Source organism: Protomyces lactucae-debilis (genome assembly GCF_002105105.1).
Source record: "Protomyces lactucae-debilis strain 12-1054 chromosome Unknown BCR37scaffold_3, whole genome shotgun sequence".
In the NCBI taxonomy this organism is placed as follows: Eukaryota; Fungi; Ascomycota; class Taphrinomycetes; order Taphrinales; family Protomycetaceae; genus Protomyces; species Protomyces lactucae-debilis.
Window position 1 is genome coordinate 662,096 of NW_024467995.1, and position 20,111 is coordinate 682,206.

The following is a 20,111-nucleotide window of genomic DNA, read 5'->3' on the forward strand; positions in this document are numbered from 1 at the left end:
AAAGTTGGCACACGGATGGCATCACCTTCATGATCAGACAACGACACAACCTGCCAGGCATTGTACATCTAAAATGGCTAAGAAGGGCTAGCTTCTTGTCTTTCGAAGCTTTTCTGTCGTCTTCCATACTCAGCTGTGCACCTGACAAGAGAGCAAGAAACATTCATACGCCATGCATTCATTAATCTACGCTTCTATACATCTCGCTATGCCAAATGCTCCTGTCTATCAAGGGCAAGATTGAACCTGCAACGCAATCAGCAGGCCTCTCAAGTGAACGTGCACGAATGCCTGAAGAACAGCGGCCGAAAAAGGAGGTATGATCATAAGAAAGGCTCGCAGTCGTACCGTGGGTAGTGAAAAGACTGCACCTAGCTGCATCTACTGGACGTCGGCTCTTGTGTTGCCAAGCATCTTCATCAATACCCTGCTGGACATCGTAGCAAGGCAGCCCAAACAGCTTTGCAGTTTCATCGTCAATGGCCTCCATGGTCTTATTTTTATGCCAAGCATCATCCTCCGTCTGCACCACGTCCACCTCAGACATGGACTCGTAATGCAGCGAACTGTCTCGCTTCTCGCACGAAATTGCTGTGCAATAAGGCGATCCGTGGAGGCGACCGACAGTACATTGCCTTTGTGGCTCATCAACGTGCGCAACACCAATACTGGCCGGATCCTCCAGCGCAGCAATCTCCGCTCTCAAGTCGCCACCTTCCTGGCGTTTGAGATAGGCAAAGAAATCTCTTCGCGCCTCGACCAAGTAGGCCGCAGGGTCTGCTTCTAGCAGGCATTGCTCGTCCAACTTGATCAAATAATTGGCATGAGCTCTCACTGTCTGCTGCAGCCAATCTGGCATGTTCAGCTTGTCGTTTTCATCATCCTCTTCATCTGCATCATCCTCGTCCATCATATCTGCCCAAGATGTGCTACGCTGCTGCTCAGCTTGCGGGTCCTCCTCAACCTGCTCACCTCGTGATGCTTCGGTCGGATCATTTTGAGTTTGAGCCTGGGCGGCCTGCGCTTCAAGCGAGTCTTTAAGCAAGTTGGGCATATCGAAGATGACGATGCTCAAGCTCAAGCTCAAGCTCAAATCGATCCGACTGAAGCATCACGAAGTGAGCAGGTTGAGGAAAACCCACAAGCTGAGCATCGACGTAGCGCTTCTTGGGCAGACATGATGGACGAGGATGATGAACATGATAAGCTGAACATGCCACCTGTGAAGCTCAAGTCTGAGGCTACGACACGACCTGCAGGCATTGTACAGCTAAAATGGCTAAGAAGGCCTAGCTTCTTGTCTTTCGAAGCATTTCTGTTGTCAAGCTTTAGTTTATGAAACTACGATGTTTTCGGCTACCACCCTGTTGCCTTTCACGCTCAGCTGTGCACCTGCTGACAAAGAGAGCAAGGAACATCCATACGCCATGCATTCATTAATCTACGCTTCTATACATCTCGCTATGCCAAATGCTCCTGTCTATCAAGGACAAAATTGAACCTGCAACGCAATCAGCAGGCCTCTCAAGTGAACGTGCACGAATGCCTGAAGGAGAGCGGCCGAAAAGGGAGGTATGATCATAAGAAAGGCTTGCAGTCGTACCGTGGGTAGTGAAAGGACTGCACCTGGCTGCATCTACTGGACGTCGGCTCTTGTCTTGCCAAGCATCTTCATCAATACCCTGCTGGACATCGTAGCAAGGCAGCCCAAAAAGCTTTGCAGTTTCATCGTCAATGGCCTCCATGGTCTTATCGTCATGCCAAGCATCATTCTCCGTCTGCGCCTCGTCCACCTCAGACATGGACTCGTAATGCAGCGAACTGTCTCGATTGTCGCACGAAATCGCTGTCCAATAGAGCGATCCATGGAGGCGACCGACAGTACATTGCCTTTGTGGCTCATCAACGTGCACAACACCAATACTGGCCGGATCCTCCAGCGCAGCAATCTCTTTAGCTTGAGCTTGGGCCTGGGCGGCCTGCGCTTCAAGCGAGTCTTTAAGCCAGTTGGGCATATCGAAGTCTTCATCGTCGTCAGACATATCGGCCCATGCGACAGAAGGAGTGGGCATTTGATGTTGAGCTGGAAGAGATCCTGCGGCAGTGGCACCTGCGCTGTCAACAATGTCTATCGCGCATGCTGGCTGCACAGGTGCTTTCCCCGTGAACATGCTTGTAAGCGCAATTGTGGCGAAAGGAGACGCAACTGGATTGCCATCATGGGTCCAGTATGCCTTGCCATGCAAGGCTACACGTTGACGACGCACAGGAGGCGCTTCCGTTCTTGCCTCAATTTTCTCTTGTGAGTGGCGAATCGCCCAAATCTTAGCATCATGCACTTCATCCTTGTATGCAGCCAGCTCTTCAATGATTGCCACTCGCGCAGTGCACAGGTATGCTGCAGGAGAGTCGTCGACTGGGGCATCTTCACCAACGACTTCTTTGCGCTCTTCTTCACTTGCATCAGATCGATTTGTGCCGGAGTGCAGCTCGACTGGGCTGGACAGAGAAGGGTGAACAAAGGGCTCGATAGCGTTGAGAGAAGTGGCAATCTCGGTCTTCATGGACGAGGTCTTCGACTCCCAAGGAATATCAAAGTCTTCATCCTCATCCGACTCGTCGATCATCTCTGCCCAGGATGATGGCACAAGTATTGCCTGAGGGGCCTCATCTTGCGATCCCTGAAGAGCAGTAATAGGCTCCGATACGACGAGGCCAGATACCATTTGTTCAGCGACCTCCATTTCTGTAGATGAAAGAATGATAGCTTCATCTGTTGATGTGACATCTGTGATACGCCTTCTCGAAGCTTGCCATGCATCAAACTCAGCTTTGCACTGAGCGAATTCGAGTAGATATTCATCAAGGTCATGCTCAAACTCATCGGTGAAGGACATTTCGTGGTCTTGCTCTGGCTGTTGATCTACAATTCGCACAGCAGACTGCAATGGTTCGCCGGATTGTTGACCGTTTTGGAAGTTGCAGAAAGCCATCATGTCGTCCCACAGGAGATCTGCAGCTTCTTGATTCGCCAGCTCGCGACACGCACTCGATACATAGCCAACAAATGAGCCGTCAACCTTGACGCACACATGCAAACCACTGGTCGTTCTCAACCATGGCAAATCAAACGCTTCATCGTCGCCGTCGCCGTCCTCGTCTTCTGCTGAGTCTACCCAAGGGGAAGCAACACCAGCGCGAGATCTGAACATTAGTAGGTGACTCAACACACGGCATATGTACCGAAATGAGTCATCCTCCAGCAAAACAAACGGTCCGCATAGACCTACTGAGACGAGAGTGTTTTCCTCATTTCCAAGGGTGCAGCAAGCTGCGATAGGGTTCCAAATGCTCGACAACAGCGAGTTCTCTTCAGCTGAAAGTGTCTCTGTCTCGCTTGCAGTAAGGAGTGAGGACGACTGACGACTGTGAGTAACATCGTGCGCGACATGAGGACTGTTGCGTCGCACCGAAGAAGGAGAACCTTCAGCGGCTTGAGGCGAACAGGGAATTACTTTGAAACAAGACATCTTTTGAGGGATGTACCTTGAATCGGTGAGGGTATTCAAATGAAGGGACTCTCGGAGTTGTAGGAAAGGGAAGAGGTGTGAGGAGCATAAGACGGGAAATCGGGTCCTACTTATGTTTTTCGTGGGCCTGGGTCTGGTCTTGAGTCATATTACAAGCAGTATTTGGTGACGAATTGCTCGTGAGTCATACTGGATGATGGCGATACTGCAGATGTCGATGACTCATAAGCGTGTCTTGTTTGTGGTAGCTCGTAGAAAGAAGGTCCACTGGGACTGTGTCGCTTGATTGGAAGCAACAGCCATGTAGCATATTGATGTACACATCTGTGGCCAGCAAGCCCTGGTGAAATTTCAAATCATTTGCAGCATAGTAAGGTCTTTAATGTCATGACTGCCTTGAAGCAGCAAGTAGTCGATATAACAACTGAAGCATCTGCAAGCTTTGATGGTCCCTGCTCGGGCTGCCAGGCACATCCAAGCAAGAATCTTTCACGCTGTTGTGTTGTAGCAGGAAGGCGGCAGGCGAAAGTTGGCACACGGATGGCATCACCTTCATGATCAGACAACGACACAACCTGCCAGGCATTGTACATCTAAAATGGCTAAGAAGGCCTAGGGTGTTGTTTCTTGATGCAGCGGTTACAACTGCGAAGCCTTCTGAGAGCAAGTCTGCGGCATAGGGCATGTGAGCGCATACCACGACACAATGCATCGTCGTTCAACTGTAATCCTTCCAGACAACGCTTCGTATCTACAAAGACAACAGATGCAAGCAAGACATCGACAGGGCCTGCCAAAGCTCCAGAAGATGAAACAGCCAGATCCAAAGCGGAACAGCGCAAGACTGATTGGGCCATCATCAAGCAAATGTCGCACTACCTTTGGCCGAAGGACAACATTGGTGTCAAGACGCGGGTCGTGATCTCGCTTTCCTTCTTGGTGGCTGGTAAGCTCTTGAATGTACAAGTGCCATTCTTCTTCAAGAACATAGTCGACAGCATGAATATCGATTTTGCAGCGACGTCAAGCACAACCTGGACAATTGCAGGCACTGTGGTAGTTGGATATGGTCTGGCGCGCATCAGTTCAACGGTATTTCAGGAGCTTCGTAATGCAATATTTGCAAATGTCTCCCAAAAGGCCATCCGCAAAGTAGCCACGGATGTCTTTGAGCATTTGCTGAGACTCGACTTACAATTCCATCTATCAAGGCAGACAGGTGGTCTGAGTCGCGCCATAGATCGTGGCACTAAAGGAATCAGCTTTCTCTTGTCATCTATGGTCTTCCACGTCTTCCCAACGGCTCTCGAGATATCTCTGGTGTGCGGTATCTTAACGTACAAGTTTGGGCCTAGCTTTGCTGCAGTGACGGCAGCTACCATGACGGCGTATGCTATCTTCACGATACAAACGACAGCGTGGCGCACGAGATTCAGGAAAGAGGCCAATGCTGCAGACAACAAGGCTGCCACCATTGCCGTGGACTCCCTCATCAATTATGAAAGTGTCAAGTATTTCAATAACGAGCATTACCAGGTCCAACAGTACGACAAGGCCCTGGAAAGATATGAGGCATCGAGCATCAAGATTGCTACTTCGCTGGCTCTGCTGAATTCTGGTCAAAACATCATCTTTTCCACTAGCCTCACTGCTATGATGTTCATGGCAGCTCAAGGTGTTCAGCAAGGATACATGACTGTGGGTGATCTTGTCCTTATCAATCAGCTCGTCTTCCAGCTTTCACTGCCACTCAATTTCCTAGGCTCAGTGTATCGCGAGCTTCGTCAGTCACTCATTGACATGGGCGTCCTGTTTAATTTGCAAAAGGTCAATATCAGCATCAAGGAGAAGGTAGACGCGCAACCACTTGTAGTGCAAGGTGGCGAGATCAAATTCGAAAATGTATCCTTTGGCTATAACGCCGAGAGAAGAATACTGAACAATGTATCATTCACAATACCGGCAGGAGCCAAGGTGGCTATCGTTGGCTCGAGTGGATGCGGCAAATCCACAATTCTGCGTTTATTGTTTAGATCCTACGAAGTTGATCAAGGCCGCATTACGATTGACGGGCAAGATATTCGCGACGTTCAGCTCGACTCACTACGAAAGCAGATTAGCGTTGTTCCGCAAGATCAGCCCATGTTCAATGACACCATTCTGCACAATCTGAGATACGGCAGGGTGACTGCAAGCGATGCAGAGGTCGTTGAAGCAGCTCGTGCGGCCCGTATTCATGACAACATTTCACAATTTCCGGACGGCTACGAGACCCAGGTCGGCGAACGAGGCATGATGATCTCGGGCGGCGAGAAGCAGAGACTTGCGCTTGCTCGGGCCATTTTGAAGAATGCTCCAATCGTCTTCTTTGACGAAGCGACGAGTGCTCTGGACACCAAGACCGAGCAGGAATTGTTGCAAAACATCAACCAAGTCATCTCGCAGCACCAGCTTACTAGTGTCTTCATTGCGCATCGTCTGAAGACTACGCAAGACGCCGACTTGATCATCGTGCTGGAACACGGACTTGTTGTCGAGACGGGAACTCATGACGAGCTTGTGGCTCGCGATGACTCAAAGTATGCCCAGATGTGGCAAGCACAAGCAGCAACAGAGAATGTGCCAGCCTTTGGATCTGCCAACAAGGCAGTCTAGCTTCAACTTCATGTGCAAGAAACAGTCAATTTCGGTCGTTCAAGTGACCAACATTGTGACTGTCAGGGACTTCAGCGTCTCTGGACCGGCCTACGGGAGCATTTGCATTCTCTCTAAAGTCGGGCTCTTTGTTTACCACGCGGCGAGGCCACAGGCGTGTGCGTCATTTTTAAGTTACTGCACTGCTGGTTTGCGAGAAGCCTGCAGGCTGAGCTAGACACTCGTACAGAGCTTTTCTATGGTCACAGTGTCAGACCCCTTCAATGCACATATAGCATTGGCCCCTTGTATGAGCACGTAGAAGCATTGAAGCATTCAGAAGCTGTATTTTGAGTCCTCGGGAGATCCAAATCCGTTGCAGCGAACTGTTATTCCATCCTGCGTCATTTCCGCGCCAACAACAACACATTCATCTGTGCATCAACAGCTTTGTACTACCTAGCCATCGCAAGCATCAATACCCGCAATGGTCGAGTCTACTTTGACCAACACTTCCGTCGAGGGTAACCCTGCGCCGACACCTGGAAATGCTACGATGTTGCAAGCTTTTGAGTGGTATTCGCGTACGTTCTGAATTTGGTCTGGCCTATTCTAATGACAGCTGCTGGCGGAAAACATTGGAAGCGACTTGCTACCATCCTGGAAGACCTGAGCAAGACTGGAATTGTAAACTGCCGCGGTCGGGTTCCCTGGCTAACCTAAGACATCAATGTGGATTCCCCCTGCGTGCAAAGCTTCGTCAAAAGACGGCAACGGGTACGATGTGTATGATTTGTGGGACCTTGGTGAGTTTGACCAGAAAGGCCAGGTCGAAACAAAATGGGGCACAAAGAACGACCTTCTTACCCTCGTCAAACAAGCGCGAGAGCATGGCATCGGCCTGATCTTTGACGCAGTCTTGAACCACAAGGCTGCAGCCGATGAATTGGAGAAATGTCGTGCCCAAGAAGTCGACAGTGACGATCGTACAAAGACAATCAGTGACCCATACGAGATCAACGGCTGGTTGGGATTCACCTTCCCCGGACGCGGCGACAAGTACAGCAACTTCAAGTGGCACTGGAGCCATTTCACCGGCACAGACTACAACGACGACAACCAGAAGTCGGCCATCTACAAAATTCTGGGCGACGGCAAAGGTTGGGCCGAAGACGGCGTTGATACAGAGAAGGGCAACTTTGACTATTTGGCATGGATCCATGCCTAATCTCCTATTGCTAACGTTAGATGTTTGCCGATATCGATCACTCTCACCCAGAAGTCGCCCGAGAAATTAAAAACTGGGGAGCATGGGTGACCAAGGAGCTCGGCCTTGTTGGATTCCGTTTCGATGCTGTCAAGCACTTCAGCGAGGACTTCCTGCGCGACTTTATCGATCATGTTCAAGAAGAAAATGCGAAATCCAAGGATGGCAACAAAGCAGCCGAGAATCTCTTCTGCGTTGGCGAGTTCTGGAAGATGTCTGTGCAAGACATGATGGATTACATTGAGCGCATGGGCCGCAAATTTTCGCTCTTTGACGCGCCACTGGTGAACAATTTCAGCTCTTTGTCGAAGCAAGAGAAGTCTGACTTGCGCACTGTCTTTGACAACACGCTTACCAAGGTGCGAACCCTCCTGTGGTTGTTGCCAGCTAACCTTGCTAGTGTGAACCAGTCAACTCGTGTACGCTAGTGACGAACCACGACACACAGCCTGGACAAGCTCTCGAAATCCCGATTGAAGGGTTCTTCAAACCTCTGGCATATTCACTCATTCTTCTTCGCGCTGAGGGTTACCCTTGCGTGTTCCTCGGCGACCTCTACGGCACTGCTGGGCCTGAAGATGGCGAGCCAGCATCTTGCGGTGGACAACTTGGTGATTTAATTCTGGCTCGTAAGCAATACGCGTATGGCCAACAGGACGACTACTTTGACTTCCCGACTTGCATCGGCTGGGTGCGCAAGGGTACCTGGGACAAGCCTGATGGTCTGGCGTGTGTGTTGTCGAACGCTGAAGCTGGTCAGAAGCGCATGCATGTTGGGGAGCTCCATGCAGGTGAGAAGTGGACTGATGTACTTGGCTGGTCTCAGGGCGAGGTCACCATTGGCGACGATGGCTTTGGTGAATTCTACTGTCCTGGCGTAAGCGTGAGTGTCTGGGTGAACAAGGACGCAGAAGGACGAGAGAATTTTGGCGAATTCAAGGCGGAGATTGACGGGCTCACTAAGAAGCTCGAGCAGAGCATGTAAATATCAAATAGAGAGCACCAGCATAGAGATAGAGGTGATTACTAGATATTGAGGAGTAAGGGTCTCCTGTCTTTCCATCTCGTCCGTCCACCGCGTGCGAAATCCAAAAGTTGGGCGCATACTGGCAGCTCGCATACAATCAAGGCCATCTCTGGAAACGTCTGGCGCCAGAGGCTGCATCATGGCAGCAGTGGATATTGTCAAGGTCTCAATCCTGGGCAAAGACTCCATTCATGTCGGCTACAATCTCTTGCAACATATCGTCGACACCTGCCTGACACAGCTACCCTCCTCCAATTATGCCCTCATCACCGACACGCACATTGCTCCGCTGTACCTTGATCAGCTGGCACGATTGTTTCAGGCAGGCATAGATGACAAGCAAAAGTTCAAGTCATTGCCGGCCAATGCGCGCTTCATTTCCAAACTTGTTGCTCCTGGGGAAACAAGCAAAAGCCGCAAAACCAAGGAGGACTTGGAAGATTGGCTTTTGAGTGAAAGATGCACGCGAGACACTATTGTCATTGCATTGGGTGGTGGCGTGATCGGGGACATGGTCGGTTTCGTTGCTGCAACATTTATGCGCGGCGTCAAGTTTGTGCAAGTGCCTACAACCTTGCTGGCCATGGTTGACTCTGCTATTGGCGGCAAGACTGCCGTGGACACGCCCCTAGGCAAGAATCTTATCGGCTCTTTCCATCAACCAGAGTTTATCTTTGAAGATCTGGCCTTTCTCAATACATTGCCAAACCGTGAGTTCATCAATGGCATGGCCGAGGTCATCAAAACGGCGGCAATCTGGAACGAAGATCGGTTTGGTCTACTAGAGCAAGCCGCGCCTGAGATACTTCAAATCTTGTCGCAGCCTGTGTCAAAGGATCGTTTCAACGGTATTAGGCAACTGCTTCAAGATGTGGTCATCTCGTCAATTCACGTCAAGGCCGAAGTCGTGTCTGCCGATGAAAAGGAAGGCGGTCTAAGGAACCTTCTCAATTTTGGCCACTCGATTGGCCATGCCTACGAGGCTATCTTGACACCTGAAATTTTACACGGCGAAGCAGTTTCTATTGGTATGGTCAAGGAAGCCGAGCTTTCACGCTTGCTTGGTCACTTGTCTCCTGACGCAGTTGGACGGATATCTAAGTGTTTATCTGCTTGGGGCCTCCCGACTCGTGTCGATGACGAGTTCATCACTTCTAAGACTCGTGGTCGCAAAACTCCGGTCGATCGCTTGCTGCAGATCATGGCAATCGACAAGAAGAATTCTGGTAGCTCGAAGCGAGTCGTTCTCCTCAAGAGAGTCGGAGAGTGCTACGAACTCAAAGCTACAGATGTCCAGGATCACTTCATCCGCCTGGTGCTTGCCCCTCATGTATCTGTGCAAGGTGCGCTCGAGTCTCCTCAGGTACCAAGGGAAGTTGTCTGCAAGCCTCCTGGATCGAAGTCCATATCGAATCGTGCCCTCATCTTGGCAGCTCTCAGCGGTGGGCGGGTCAAGCTGACCAACCTTCTTAGCTCTGATGACACGCGGTACATGCAGTCTGCCTTAGAAGCGCTTGGCGCTGCCTCTTTCACTTGGAACGATGATGGTAGTCTGCTCGTCTCTGGCACTGGAAGGTTCAAGCATCCGTCAAAGGAACTCTTTCTCGGGAACGCTGGAACCGCAGCACGTTTTCTGACCAGTGTTGCTTGCCTGGTGAATTCGACTGAGTCTGTCGTGCTTACTGGCAACCACAGGATGAAGGTCCGGCCGATAGGACCACTTGTCGATGCGCTTCGCTCAAATGGAACCACAATATCTTATCTTGCAAAGGAAGGTTGTTTGCCGCTCAGCATATTGCCTGGCTTTCAAGGCGGTAGAATCGAACTGTCTGCCAGCGTCTCTTCTCAGTATGTCTCTTCAATTCTGATGGCAGCACCGCTGGCGCGGAAGGAAGTCCATCTCGTTCTCACCGGTGGTCAAGTCATCAGTGAGTTATACATAGACATGACTACTGCCATGATGGCTTCTTTTGGCGTTCAGGTTGAGAAAATTTCATCTTCCGAGTACAAGATACCTGTCGCGCAGTACGTGGCTCCTGAGGCTTATGAAATTGAGAGTGATGCGAGTTCTGCTACATATCCCTTGGCGCTAGCTGCTCTGCTTGGAATCTCCGTCGTGGTGCCCAATATCGGCTCAGAAAGTCTTCAAGGTGATGCTCGATTTGCGCGTGACGTCTTACAGCCAATGGGATGTTCGATCGAGCAGACTGCGACCAGTACGCGTGTTCAAGGGCCGGCACCAGGTTCTTTGCGAGCTGTCACTTCAATTGATATGGAGCCCATGACGGATGCCTTCCTCACTGCATCAGTACTGGCTGCCGCTAGTCAAGGGTCCATGACTATCAAAGGCATCGCAAATCAGCGAGTCAAGGAGTGCAACCGGATAGCGGCCATGCGAGCAGGTTTGGCGGCCTTTGGTTGTACGCAATCTAGTGAGTTTGGCGACGGTCTCACGATTCAAGGCGTCGGTCTCTCTGGACTGTGTTCGCCGCCTGATGCCTTTGAAGGCGATGGTATCGATACCCATGACGACCATCGTGTAGCCATGTCCTTCTCATTGCTTGCAGCTGTGACACCAGGGCAGAGTCTCATCTTGGACAAGGATTGCACCAGTAAAACCTGGCCTGATTGGTGGGATGTGTTGTCTCGCGACTTTGTTGTGACTTTGGCAGGAGTCGACTATCTGCCTGCAAAACCAAAAGCGACTGTGAATGGCGCTGCGACTGTTGTTGTGGTAGGTATGCGAGGTGCAGGCAAGAGCACCATGGGTGTGCTGGCGGCTCAAATTCTTGATCGCCCATTCATCGATCTCGACCAGCTTTTGGAGCAAGACTACAAGCAAACGATTCCAGAAATTGTTGCAACTCGGGGTTGGACGCAATTTCGCGAGTTCGAATTGGCTACACTTTCGAAAGTACTCAAGGAGCACGCACAAGGATACATCTGCGCATGTGGAGGAGGTATCGTTGAAACACCTGCCGCTGTCACGCTTTTGCAGCAATTCGTTGCTTCTGGTGGCCTAGTTCTCCAAGTACATCGAGACATTGAGCAAATTGCTGATTTCCTCGGTGCCGACGAGACAAGACCTGCCTGGAATGCTGCAAATGGCAAATCAACACCAGAGATTATGGATGTTTGGGAGCGGCGCCGACCCTTGTTTGAGCAAGTGGCCAATTTTCAATACTACTCATCAAAGGCAAACGGGCTGCGGACTGAGCAGATTAAAGCATTTGCCAAGTTTCTGCATCATCTGCAAGGGCCAACCGATCTCATGTCGATGCTTTCGAACAAACCTCGTTCGTTCTTCCTCAGTTTGACATACCCTGACATTCGTCAGGGTCTTGAGCTCCTGCAACAGATTACAGCTGGCTGCGACGCTGTGGAGTTGCGCGTTGATTTGCTTCAAGATGGTCCGGAGCCAGTCCCATCCATTGCATACGTCTCTGAGCAAGTGGCCTTACTACGCGAGCGTCTCGACATGCCAATCATCTTTACGATACGCACCAAGTCACAAGGTGGCAACTTCCCTAATGATCGCGAGGATTTGGCCGTTGAGCTCATGTGCCTAGCAGCAAAATGGGCTATTGAATTTATTGACTTCGAGATGACTTGGTCTGAGAAGGCGTTGCGCACACTTCGCAAGTCTGCTGTGCGCTCCAAGATCATTGCATCGCATCACGACGTCACTGGCTCAATGAGTTTCGCTACAGACAGCTGGCAGGATATCTACAAGCGTGCGTGTGAGGCAGGTGATTTGGTCAAGCTGGTCGGCCAGGCCAAATCGTTGCACGACAATTTTGCACTTGAAGAATTCAAAACCGCAGTCGCTCAATCTGGTATGCCTCTGATTGCCATCAATATGGGCAGTCAGGGTACTCTGTCGAGATTGCTCAGCAGCTTTTTGACGCCTGTCACCCATGCTTTGCTTCCGTTCAAGGCAGCTCCTGGACAACTTTCGGTCAAGGAAATTCATCAAGGGTTGACTCTGCTTGGTCGCATTGCGCCCAAAAAGTTCTTCATCTTTGGTTGTCCCATTAGCCACTCCCGGTCGCCTGCTTTGCACAATGCTGGCTTCACTGCATTCGGGCTTCCTCATATTTACGAGAGGCTTGAGAGTGATGAGATCGATCGTTATGCTTCTGTGCTACAATCTCCCGCATTCGGTGGCGCTTCTGTCACTATTCCTCACAAGAAGGCCATCATGCCTTTCTTGGCATCACTGACGGAAGAGGCTCAAGCGATCGGTGCTGTGAACACTGTCTTGCCCAGTGAACATGGCCTGCTAGGCGATAACACTGACTGGATCGGCATCACCCGTGCCCTTACATCTGTACTACCACCGACTCGCATAGACAATGCTGTCGTGTTCGGAGCTGGCGGTACTGCCCGCGCTGCTGTTTATGCATTGAATCGGCTGGGGACAGAATGCATCTTTGTCGCCAACCGCAGCGCTAGCAACCTCAAAGATTTGAAGACGGCCTTCCCATTCATTCGTCTACTTCACAGCGAAGACGACGTGGCTGATCTTGGTCCCATATCGGTCGTGGTCTCGACGGTGCCCGGAGATGCTCCGCTTGACGGCTCTATGGCTGCTATTGCTTCCAGCATTTTGAAGGCTAAGTCACCTGCAGCGTGTCTTTTGGAGTTGGCATACAAGCCGCGAGTCACACCGATGATGGAAATGGCGAAACAGCATGATTGGCAGACGGTGGATGGACTTGAGGTGTTGCTTGAGCAAGGACTGCAGCAATTTAAATTGTGGACTGGATTGCAGATGAGCGCACAGCTCGGAAGGGATGCCATCCTTGGCAATGTGGAGGAGAATGAGGCTTCGTCAACATCACAGCAATCAGTTGCTGGCTCATGGGCTGGCGTGGCTTGAGCAGTGGAAGTTCTCAAAAGCATATGTGTGGCAGAATTACCTTGCATCTATACATTCATGATCTGTATCGTGAACCACAAATGCTAAAATTGGTGCATTGGCGCACCTGCTTACTGGGCCCCTGTTAATGTGTACCTCTGCCTCGTTCCTGTCGTGTCGCCGGGCTGCACATTGTCGTAGCAGGTGCGGGGAGATTCCGGGTGGTGGTCCCGTATTCGTCCGGGTGCGTGATTCCGAGGTGCGTGGTTGTTTCGCTGTATAAAGCGACGGCGACCGCTGCTCGGCATCCAGACCGAACTCCATCCCCTCTCTCTCTCTTCACATCGTCTCTTCACAAGCAGCAAGAGACCATGTCCGCCGTCAACAAGACTCCTCTCAACGTATGCTCCTCCTCTCTGACCTGCCCCTCCGAGTCTTCTTGCTAACGACAACAGCCCACGGGAATTGTGCCCCACCACAGTAAGCAGCTCCCGGCTTCCCTCCCCGCAAAAAACCGCTCCCCGGGGCAGAGAACGCGACCACAAAATGGCTGCCAGAAGACTAACCCATCCTAGCTGAGATTGAAGAGCAGCTACATGACAATGCACGCATTGACTATGACCAGTGAGTTCTTTTCCCGATGCAAATGAACCAATTTCTGACCTGACAGCGTCGCCATCATCTACAACCCCTCGGTGCCTTCCTTGTACGAAGATGCACTCGTCTAGTACGTCCCTTTATCAATGTAACTTAGCAAGTGCTAACATGTCTCAGCGAGTCTGGTTCTGCCATCACCAGTGCCGGTGCCCTCGCAACCTCTTCCGGCAAGAAGACAGGTCGTTCGCCCAAGGACAAGCGTATTGTGGACGAGGAGACCTCCACCGACAACATCTGGTGGGGACCCGTCAACATCAAGGAGCCTGAGGCTGTCTGGCTCATCAACCGTGAGCGAGCCATCGACTACCTCAACACACGCAAGCGTCTCTATGTCATTGATGCATTCGCTGGTTGGGACCCAAAGTACCGCATCAAGGTGCGTGTTGTCTGTGCCCGTGCCTACCATGCTCTGTTCATGCGCAACATGTTGATTCGCCCTACCGAGGAGGAGGCAGCCAACTACGGCAAGCCTGACTTCACCATTTACAATGCCGGTGCTTTCCCTGCCAACCGATTCACCACTGGTATGACTTCGACCACCTCTGTGGCCATCAACTTCAAAGCTATGGAGATGGTTATTCTCGGAACAGAGTACGCTGGAGAGATGAAGAAGGGTGTCTTCTCCGTTCTTTACTACCTCATGCCTATCAAGCACAATGTTTTGACACTCCACTCCTCTGCTAATGAAGGCAAGGACGGCGATGTTACCCTCTTCTTTGGTCTTTCCGGAACCGGCAAGACAACTCTCTCTGCTGACCCTCACCGTGCGCTCATTGGTGACGACGAGCACTGTTGGTCCGATACTGGTGTCTTCAACATTGAAGGTGGATGTTACGCCAAGACTATCAACCTCACAGCCGAGAAGGAGCCAGAAATCTTCAACGCTATTCGATTCGGCTCTGTGCTCGAGAACGTTGTCTTTGACCCTGAGACTCGTGTCGTCAACTACGACGATGTCACGCTCACTGAGAACACTCGGTGTGCCTATCCAATCGAGTACATTCCGAACGCCAAGATCCCTTGCATGTCCGACAGTCCTCCCAAGAACATTGTGTTGCTGACATGCGATGCTCGTGGTATCTTGCCACCAGTATCAAAGCTCGACTCTGCTACCCTGCAATACCACTTCATCTCTGGCTACACCTCCAAGACCCCAGGTACTGAGGAAGGTATCACCGAGCCTGTGTCGACTTTCTCTGCTTGCTTCGGTCAACCCTTCCTTGTTCTTCACCCAATGAAGTACGCCACCATGCTTGCTGAAAAGCTCACCAAGTTTGGTGCCGAAGCATACCTAATCAACACCGGTTGGGTCGGTGGTGCTGCAGGTACCAAGGCCTCGCGATGCCCTCTCAAGTACACTCGCGCTATCTTGGATGCTATTCACTCTGGTGAGCTTGCAACTGCCGAGTATGAGAGCATGCCTGTCTTCAACCTGCAAGTTCCAAAGAAGGTCACTGGCGTGCCGGACGAGATGCTCAATCCCACAAAGTCTTGGTTGGGCTCGCAATCAGAATTCGAGGGTGCTGTCAAGGACCTGGCACAACAGTTCCGTGCCAACTTTGAGAAGTATGCTGACCGATGCTCAAAAGAGGTCATCTCTGCTCAACCTGATGTGTAGAGTGGTCATAGGGTTTAGGTAGATAATGCCTACAAAGGTTCAGAAGCCTACAAAAGATTTAGATACTCGTCATGTTTCTCCTTGATGATATCGCGGAGCGCCTTCTCGAGCTTCGTCGAGTTCTTGTAATACGTGGTCGTCTCGTTATTGTAGGAGCGGCAATTGTTGAAGATGAGCTTTGCATCATAGATAAATTGTTCCACGCTCTCGTATTGATCATTTTCAAGCTTGAATTCCATGGAAGTAAGATCTGGAGTTAGCAATCGCGGCTTGGTCACGGAATACATACCCATTGGTTCTTTGATCACTTCGTAATAGTCTGGCACATCCTCTCGACTGACAGGATTGACAAACGGCCAGGCAGCAGGCGAGTTTTGCATTTCGGTCAGCAACGCCTGCAAGACAGCATAGTGTCCGGGCCGCTTTGGTTTACGTGCCTGTTCATCCATCTCTTTCGACCATCCAGTTTGCTTGAGACCAGGAATATCCTCTGGAGAGATTGATTTGCCATTCTTGAAGGCTTGGATACCTGGGTAGACAATGTGATCGATGGATGTTGCTTGGATTTTCCACAATATCGCCGCCTTTTGTCGAGCCATAATGTCGCTAGAATCCAGATAGCGTATTCTTGGGAGCATCGTACATTGCATGATAGTACCTCCCTCATAGTCCTTAATGTAGCCGACCCAAACAGATCTATCAAGGGTGATTTCTTTGGTGAAGCCTTGCTTCTTGAAATAGCCAATCGCATAATTGTCTGCGTAGGTCAAGAAGTGGATGATGGGTGACGAAGCTTTGACATAGTCTTTTAGGTGATTCATAAGATGCGCTCCATATCCTCGCACCTGTTCACTTGACGCGATTGCACAAAAGACGATTTCGGCAAAGCGTCTGTGGTTGAAGGGCCGGTAGGTGATGCCACCAATGACTTCAATCTTGCCTGTAGGGACACCTCGAACAATGGCTAGGCTGAGATGATTGCGGTCATAAATGAGACGAGCAATATACTCTCGAGGCATTTTTGGAAGCTGCTTTTGAAAGATGTTCTTCAGACCAGTCAAGATGATCATATTCATGGGTGAGTTGTCATTGTTGACCACACGAAACTGAATGACATCGTCCATTTCCTCCACAACAGATGGCTTGACCGATGGCAAATTATAAAACTTGCGCAACTTGTCTGGCAATTGACCAAGATCGCTGCTTGGTTTGAAGCGCTTTGCTGCCGGCTCTTGAGCAACGTTGTGGCTGAGGCGGCGCTTACTCGGGACATCGGTGCTAGGAGAGCTTCGGCCGGTCGCTGTCATATGCTGTCTCAGACTGATAATGTCCTCGTCTTCATAATCAAAATCTTGCAGCTTTCCCTTGTCTTGGAGTAGCTCGTCTATGCGAACGGCGACTTTCAAACGCCGCACGAATTCCTGTTCATGTTCAGGCGGCCTATGCTCGTGTAGGCAGGAGCACGACTTTTCATTGTTCTCGGACGGGTGTAGCCCTTGGCAGGAGCACTCTGCGCAAGCTGTATGCCGAAGAATTACAAGCTCCTGCTGTTGTCTATCGAGCGTAGTGTAGTCAGCGCTAGCGGGTGTGTTGCACCACATGGTCTTCGGACGACCTAGATATGAGCAGCCAACAAGGTAGTGTTAGATGCCGAAGCTAGTCAAACGCCGGATACAATGAGAAAAGAGCTTGCTAGTGCTAGCGGGGCTTTTCTGTACATGTAAATCGTGAGTTGATATCTGGTCGGTGCGCGTGATCGTCGCCAAACTCGCAACAAACGCGCCAGCACAGCGCTAGCAAGCATCGCGACCAAGCGCCACTGCGGAAACCTGAGCATGTCAATGTCTACACTGCAGGTAAGCATGCATGATATGAAGGAGATGCGCTAATCTGCAGGACCTCTTCTCGCAAGGGCAGCCTTACCATGCGACAGTTCCTCTGCGTGCACAGGCGCTTGTGGCCACCGTTTTGCTGATTGCCGCTGCACTTGGCTCTGCGCTATTTTCCATCAGCACTGGTCCAAAGAAGCTTGCGGTCGCTCTCCCTGCAAGTCTGTGTTGGGGCTTTGGTGCACTCTACCTTCTACTTGCATGCGGCGTAAGAGCATTTGCATTTTCGCATCATGTGCTAACTCCAGGTGTACGTCTAGAAGTCTTTGCATTAGCCACGTAGTACGTTGATTACAATGATGATTCACATATATGCCTACAGATACCATTAATGACTTGGGAATAGCGTTCTGAGCGCCCGTCGCCAACGAGGCAGTCGCCTGATTTGCGCCGCTTCTTCTTCATTGTCTGGCGCAAGGTTGGTCATTTGCACATAGGATGGTCGTCCCGGCAAACTAGGTCGTGTGGCAGATCCCTCATTGACGGATGCTTCGCCACTGTGGACAGGCTGTAGCTCAATTTCGTCACTCTCCGGGGCCGTATGCACACGACCAGTCTCGCGCCCTTCGCGTGCAGCCCGTCGTCGACGTTGACGCTCGCGCATGATGGTCGCTGCAGTCAATTGGGTATCTGACGGGATGAAGCCCTTTGGCAGGACTGATCGCTTGCATAGTGGGCAAAGGGAAGAACGTTTTTCCAAGAATGGGTCGATGCACGCCGGATGGAAAGTGTGATGGCAGGGCAGCTCACGTAGGACCGTCACGTCAGCCTCGTAGTCATCCAAGCAAATTGCGCAGCTTGATTGTGCAAAGCCAGCCGCACCAGCGGCACTGTCTGCAGATCTCCAGGTCTTTTGCGGCAGGCCGTCAATATGCTTCCGTGGAACAGTCAGCCGTTTGATGCCAAGTGCCTCCAAATCAACTTCACCGGCTGCGATTCTGCGCCGAAGGTCCCTTCTTGCAAAGTATTGACGCATGTTCAAAGTCAACGAGATGATGCCCACCAGAACACACAGGACACCGACGATGATGAGGAGGAAGATCCACAAGTTCGGTAGTGTACGATTGGAGACTGTTCGTGTCACAACAAGCCAAAGTCTGGCATAGCTAGTTGGATCAAACATTGTGACGAGCTGATCTCCGTTAGGAACGCTCGTCAGATTGCCTGAATACTGATTCATCGCTTGCGCTACTGGCGCGCCAGCATCGTAGCTGAGAATGTAGACTGGCAACAGCGAAGAAACATATGCGTTAGCTGGCAGGCCCATGTTCGAGGTATTGGTTGGCTGATAGAGTATCGCGGCTCGTGCTCCGTCCGCGATTGCTTTGTATAGATAATTGAGCCAGCATTCTGTAAACGGAGCGAAGGCAATGTAATTAGGCACTTGTGGCAGCATAGAAAGCGTTAGGTTGTGAGCGATAAAAGGTTTTGCTTCAACACAAGTGCTTGCCGGCACGGTTGGCGTATAGAGAAGGCCCGCATACTGGGCCGCTTCATTGCTTGGCGAGCCAATCTGATACGAGGGCCGGATGCTCGACGTGAAGGCCTGGTCGCTGCTCAAAGATGTGGATGCGCTAGGCATGCCATCCGTTCCAAGGGCGATGACGACCTATTGGTCAGCAAATGCTTGTGGTCACAGTGGGACAAACACACCGCTGCGATATCAAAGACGACGGATGTCATGGCGAGCGCAAAGCAGACGAGAGAACAACCGCCTCCTCTCTGTATCGGTCAGGTGAGCTAGTCGACGAGGAGTAGGACAGCAGGCAGGGAGGGAGGGAGTTGTCGAGTCGCAGTCGCAGTTGCTGCTGCGCTTCCGAGTGGCGAAGGGCGGAGAGAATCCAAAGTGTCAAAAGGCCAACGAGAAGCCAAGTGCGCGTGTGCAGATCCACGCGACAGGCACAGACAAAGGCCGGCTGCAACTACTGAAGCACGACCGAGCTGAATGTAGGCCTATCTGTGCTTTGGGAGGCTCAAAAGTCACTTATAAGCTAGAACAGGCTACAACTACTTCACATCGCCCATCATCGACTGCCAGAGCCTGAGAGGCTATGAATTGTAGGGCATGACCCCTCCAAACTGCTACTTAGACATTTAAGGATGTCCTGTCCATAGTGATCTTCGCCTTGAGCTTGATAGAAGCCTCAGTGGCTCCATGCTTACTGTTTCTGCTCACCATCTCCTCTCATCAAGCGTCTTCTTACAAGCCATCTCAGCTTGACTGATTTGAGTATGCCTGAAAGAGATTCGGCGGATTGACGACTTCAACAGGCAGAGGCAGGTGCCATTGATGCCCTATCTTCAAGTGTTCATGGCTTTTCACAATTGGGTGCAGTGTAAGCGTTGTCAGCTGTTCACTAGTTGTCTGTCCTGCCTATTTGATATGGGGAGAAACGCATAGGCAACCGTGACCCTGTTTCGCCTGAATGACGAACGCCTGGTGAGAGGAGATTGTGGCACTCGGTGGACTCTTGAAGCACCTGCGGTCCTCTTCTGAGCAACTTCAGACGTCTGTATGGAAACTTTGAGGTCAGATCGCATTGTTCAACTGATGATGATTGTGAATTTGTGATGGCCTGGAGCGCGCCGTGTCAATTCCTGATCAAATTTCGTGACCCTCCCCTGCTT

The 20,111-nt window shown here is 51.0% G+C and overlaps 9 protein-coding genes across 9 annotated transcripts; 5 read left to right on the forward strand and 4 right to left on the reverse strand.

The window, feature by feature from the left end:
• Positions 1–181: 181 nt before the first annotated feature.
• BCR37DRAFT_385856 (uncharacterized protein) lies at positions 182–1,054 on the reverse strand (the record flags this gene model as incomplete). The annotated part of the gene is made up of 1 exon (XM_040870393.1): positions 182–1,054. One exon carries the CDS (start codon positions 1,052–1,054, stop codon positions 182–184), a length of 873 nt encoding a protein of 290 aa, XP_040727604.1.
• Positions 1,055–1,434: 380 nt separating this feature from the next.
• On the reverse strand, positions 1,435–2,514 carry BCR37DRAFT_377045 (uncharacterized protein; the record flags this gene model as incomplete). Its single annotated transcript, XM_040868723.1, has 1 exon — positions 1,435–2,514. A coding segment is annotated over exon 1 (730 nt), but the record flags the coding sequence as incomplete, so codon positions are not given.
• Positions 2,515–3,961: 1,447 nt separating this feature from the next.
• On the forward strand, positions 3,962–6,511 carry BCR37DRAFT_377048 (iron-sulfur clusters transporter atm1). The gene has a single exon (XM_040868724.1). It carries the CDS (start codon positions 4,161–4,163, stop codon positions 6,183–6,185), a length of 2,025 nt encoding a protein of 674 aa, XP_040727606.1. The 5' UTR covers positions 3,962–4,160; the 3' UTR covers positions 6,186–6,511.
• A 58-nt stretch (positions 6,512–6,569) lies between these two features.
• Positions 6,570–8,480, forward strand: BCR37DRAFT_364959 (glycoside hydrolase superfamily). Its single transcript, XM_040868260.1, has 5 exons — positions 6,570–6,748; positions 6,787–6,851; positions 6,889–7,341; positions 7,413–7,790; positions 7,832–8,480. The coding sequence occupies exons 1-5, from the start codon at positions 6,652–6,654 to the stop codon at positions 8,414–8,416; spliced, it is 1,578 nt and encodes a 525-aa protein (XP_040727607.1). The 5' UTR covers positions 6,570–6,651; the 3' UTR covers positions 8,417–8,480.
• Positions 8,481–8,539: 59 nt separating this feature from the next.
• Positions 8,540–13,469, forward strand: BCR37DRAFT_377052 (EPSP synthase-domain-containing protein). The gene has a single exon (XM_040868725.1). The coding sequence runs from the start codon at positions 8,598–8,600 to the stop codon at positions 13,338–13,340; it is 4,743 nt and encodes a 1,580-aa protein (XP_040727608.1). The 5' UTR covers positions 8,540–8,597; the 3' UTR covers positions 13,341–13,469.
• Positions 13,470–13,609: 140 nt separating this feature from the next.
• BCR37DRAFT_377053 (ATP-utilizing phosphoenolpyruvate carboxykinase) lies at positions 13,610–15,691 on the forward strand. The gene is made up of 5 exons (XM_040868726.1): positions 13,610–13,720; positions 13,775–13,799; positions 13,895–13,943; positions 13,990–14,046; positions 14,094–15,691. Exons 1-5 carry the CDS (start codon positions 13,691–13,693, stop codon positions 15,592–15,594), a joined length of 1,662 nt encoding a protein of 553 aa, XP_040727609.1. The 5' UTR covers positions 13,610–13,690; the 3' UTR covers positions 15,595–15,691.
• Positions 15,642–16,901, reverse strand: BCR37DRAFT_343937 (histone acetyltransferase GCN5; the record flags this gene model as incomplete). Its single annotated transcript, XM_040867535.1, has 2 exons — positions 15,642–15,844; positions 15,884–16,901. 2 exons carry the CDS (start codon positions 16,899–16,901, stop codon positions 15,642–15,644), a joined length of 1,221 nt encoding a protein of 406 aa, XP_040727610.1.
• A 493-nt stretch (positions 16,902–17,394) lies between these two features.
• On the reverse strand, positions 17,395–19,329 carry BCR37DRAFT_221819 (uncharacterized protein). Its single transcript, XM_040866461.1, has 3 exons — positions 19,137–19,329; positions 17,792–19,092; positions 17,395–17,747 (listed from the first exon to the last, which is right to left on the reverse strand). The coding sequence occupies exons 1-2, from the start codon at positions 19,164–19,166 to the stop codon at positions 17,812–17,814; spliced, it is 1,311 nt and encodes a 436-aa protein (XP_040727611.1). The 5' UTR covers positions 19,167–19,329; the 3' UTR covers positions 17,395–17,747; positions 17,792–17,811.
• On the forward strand, positions 17,430–17,743 carry BCR37DRAFT_391202 (uncharacterized protein; the record flags this gene model as incomplete). The annotated part of the gene is made up of 3 exons (XM_040870972.1): positions 17,430–17,450; positions 17,491–17,691; positions 17,732–17,743. The coding sequence occupies 3 exons, from the start codon at positions 17,430–17,432 to the stop codon at positions 17,741–17,743; spliced, it is 234 nt and encodes a 77-aa protein (XP_040727612.1).
• Positions 19,330–20,111: the final 782 nt, after the last annotated feature.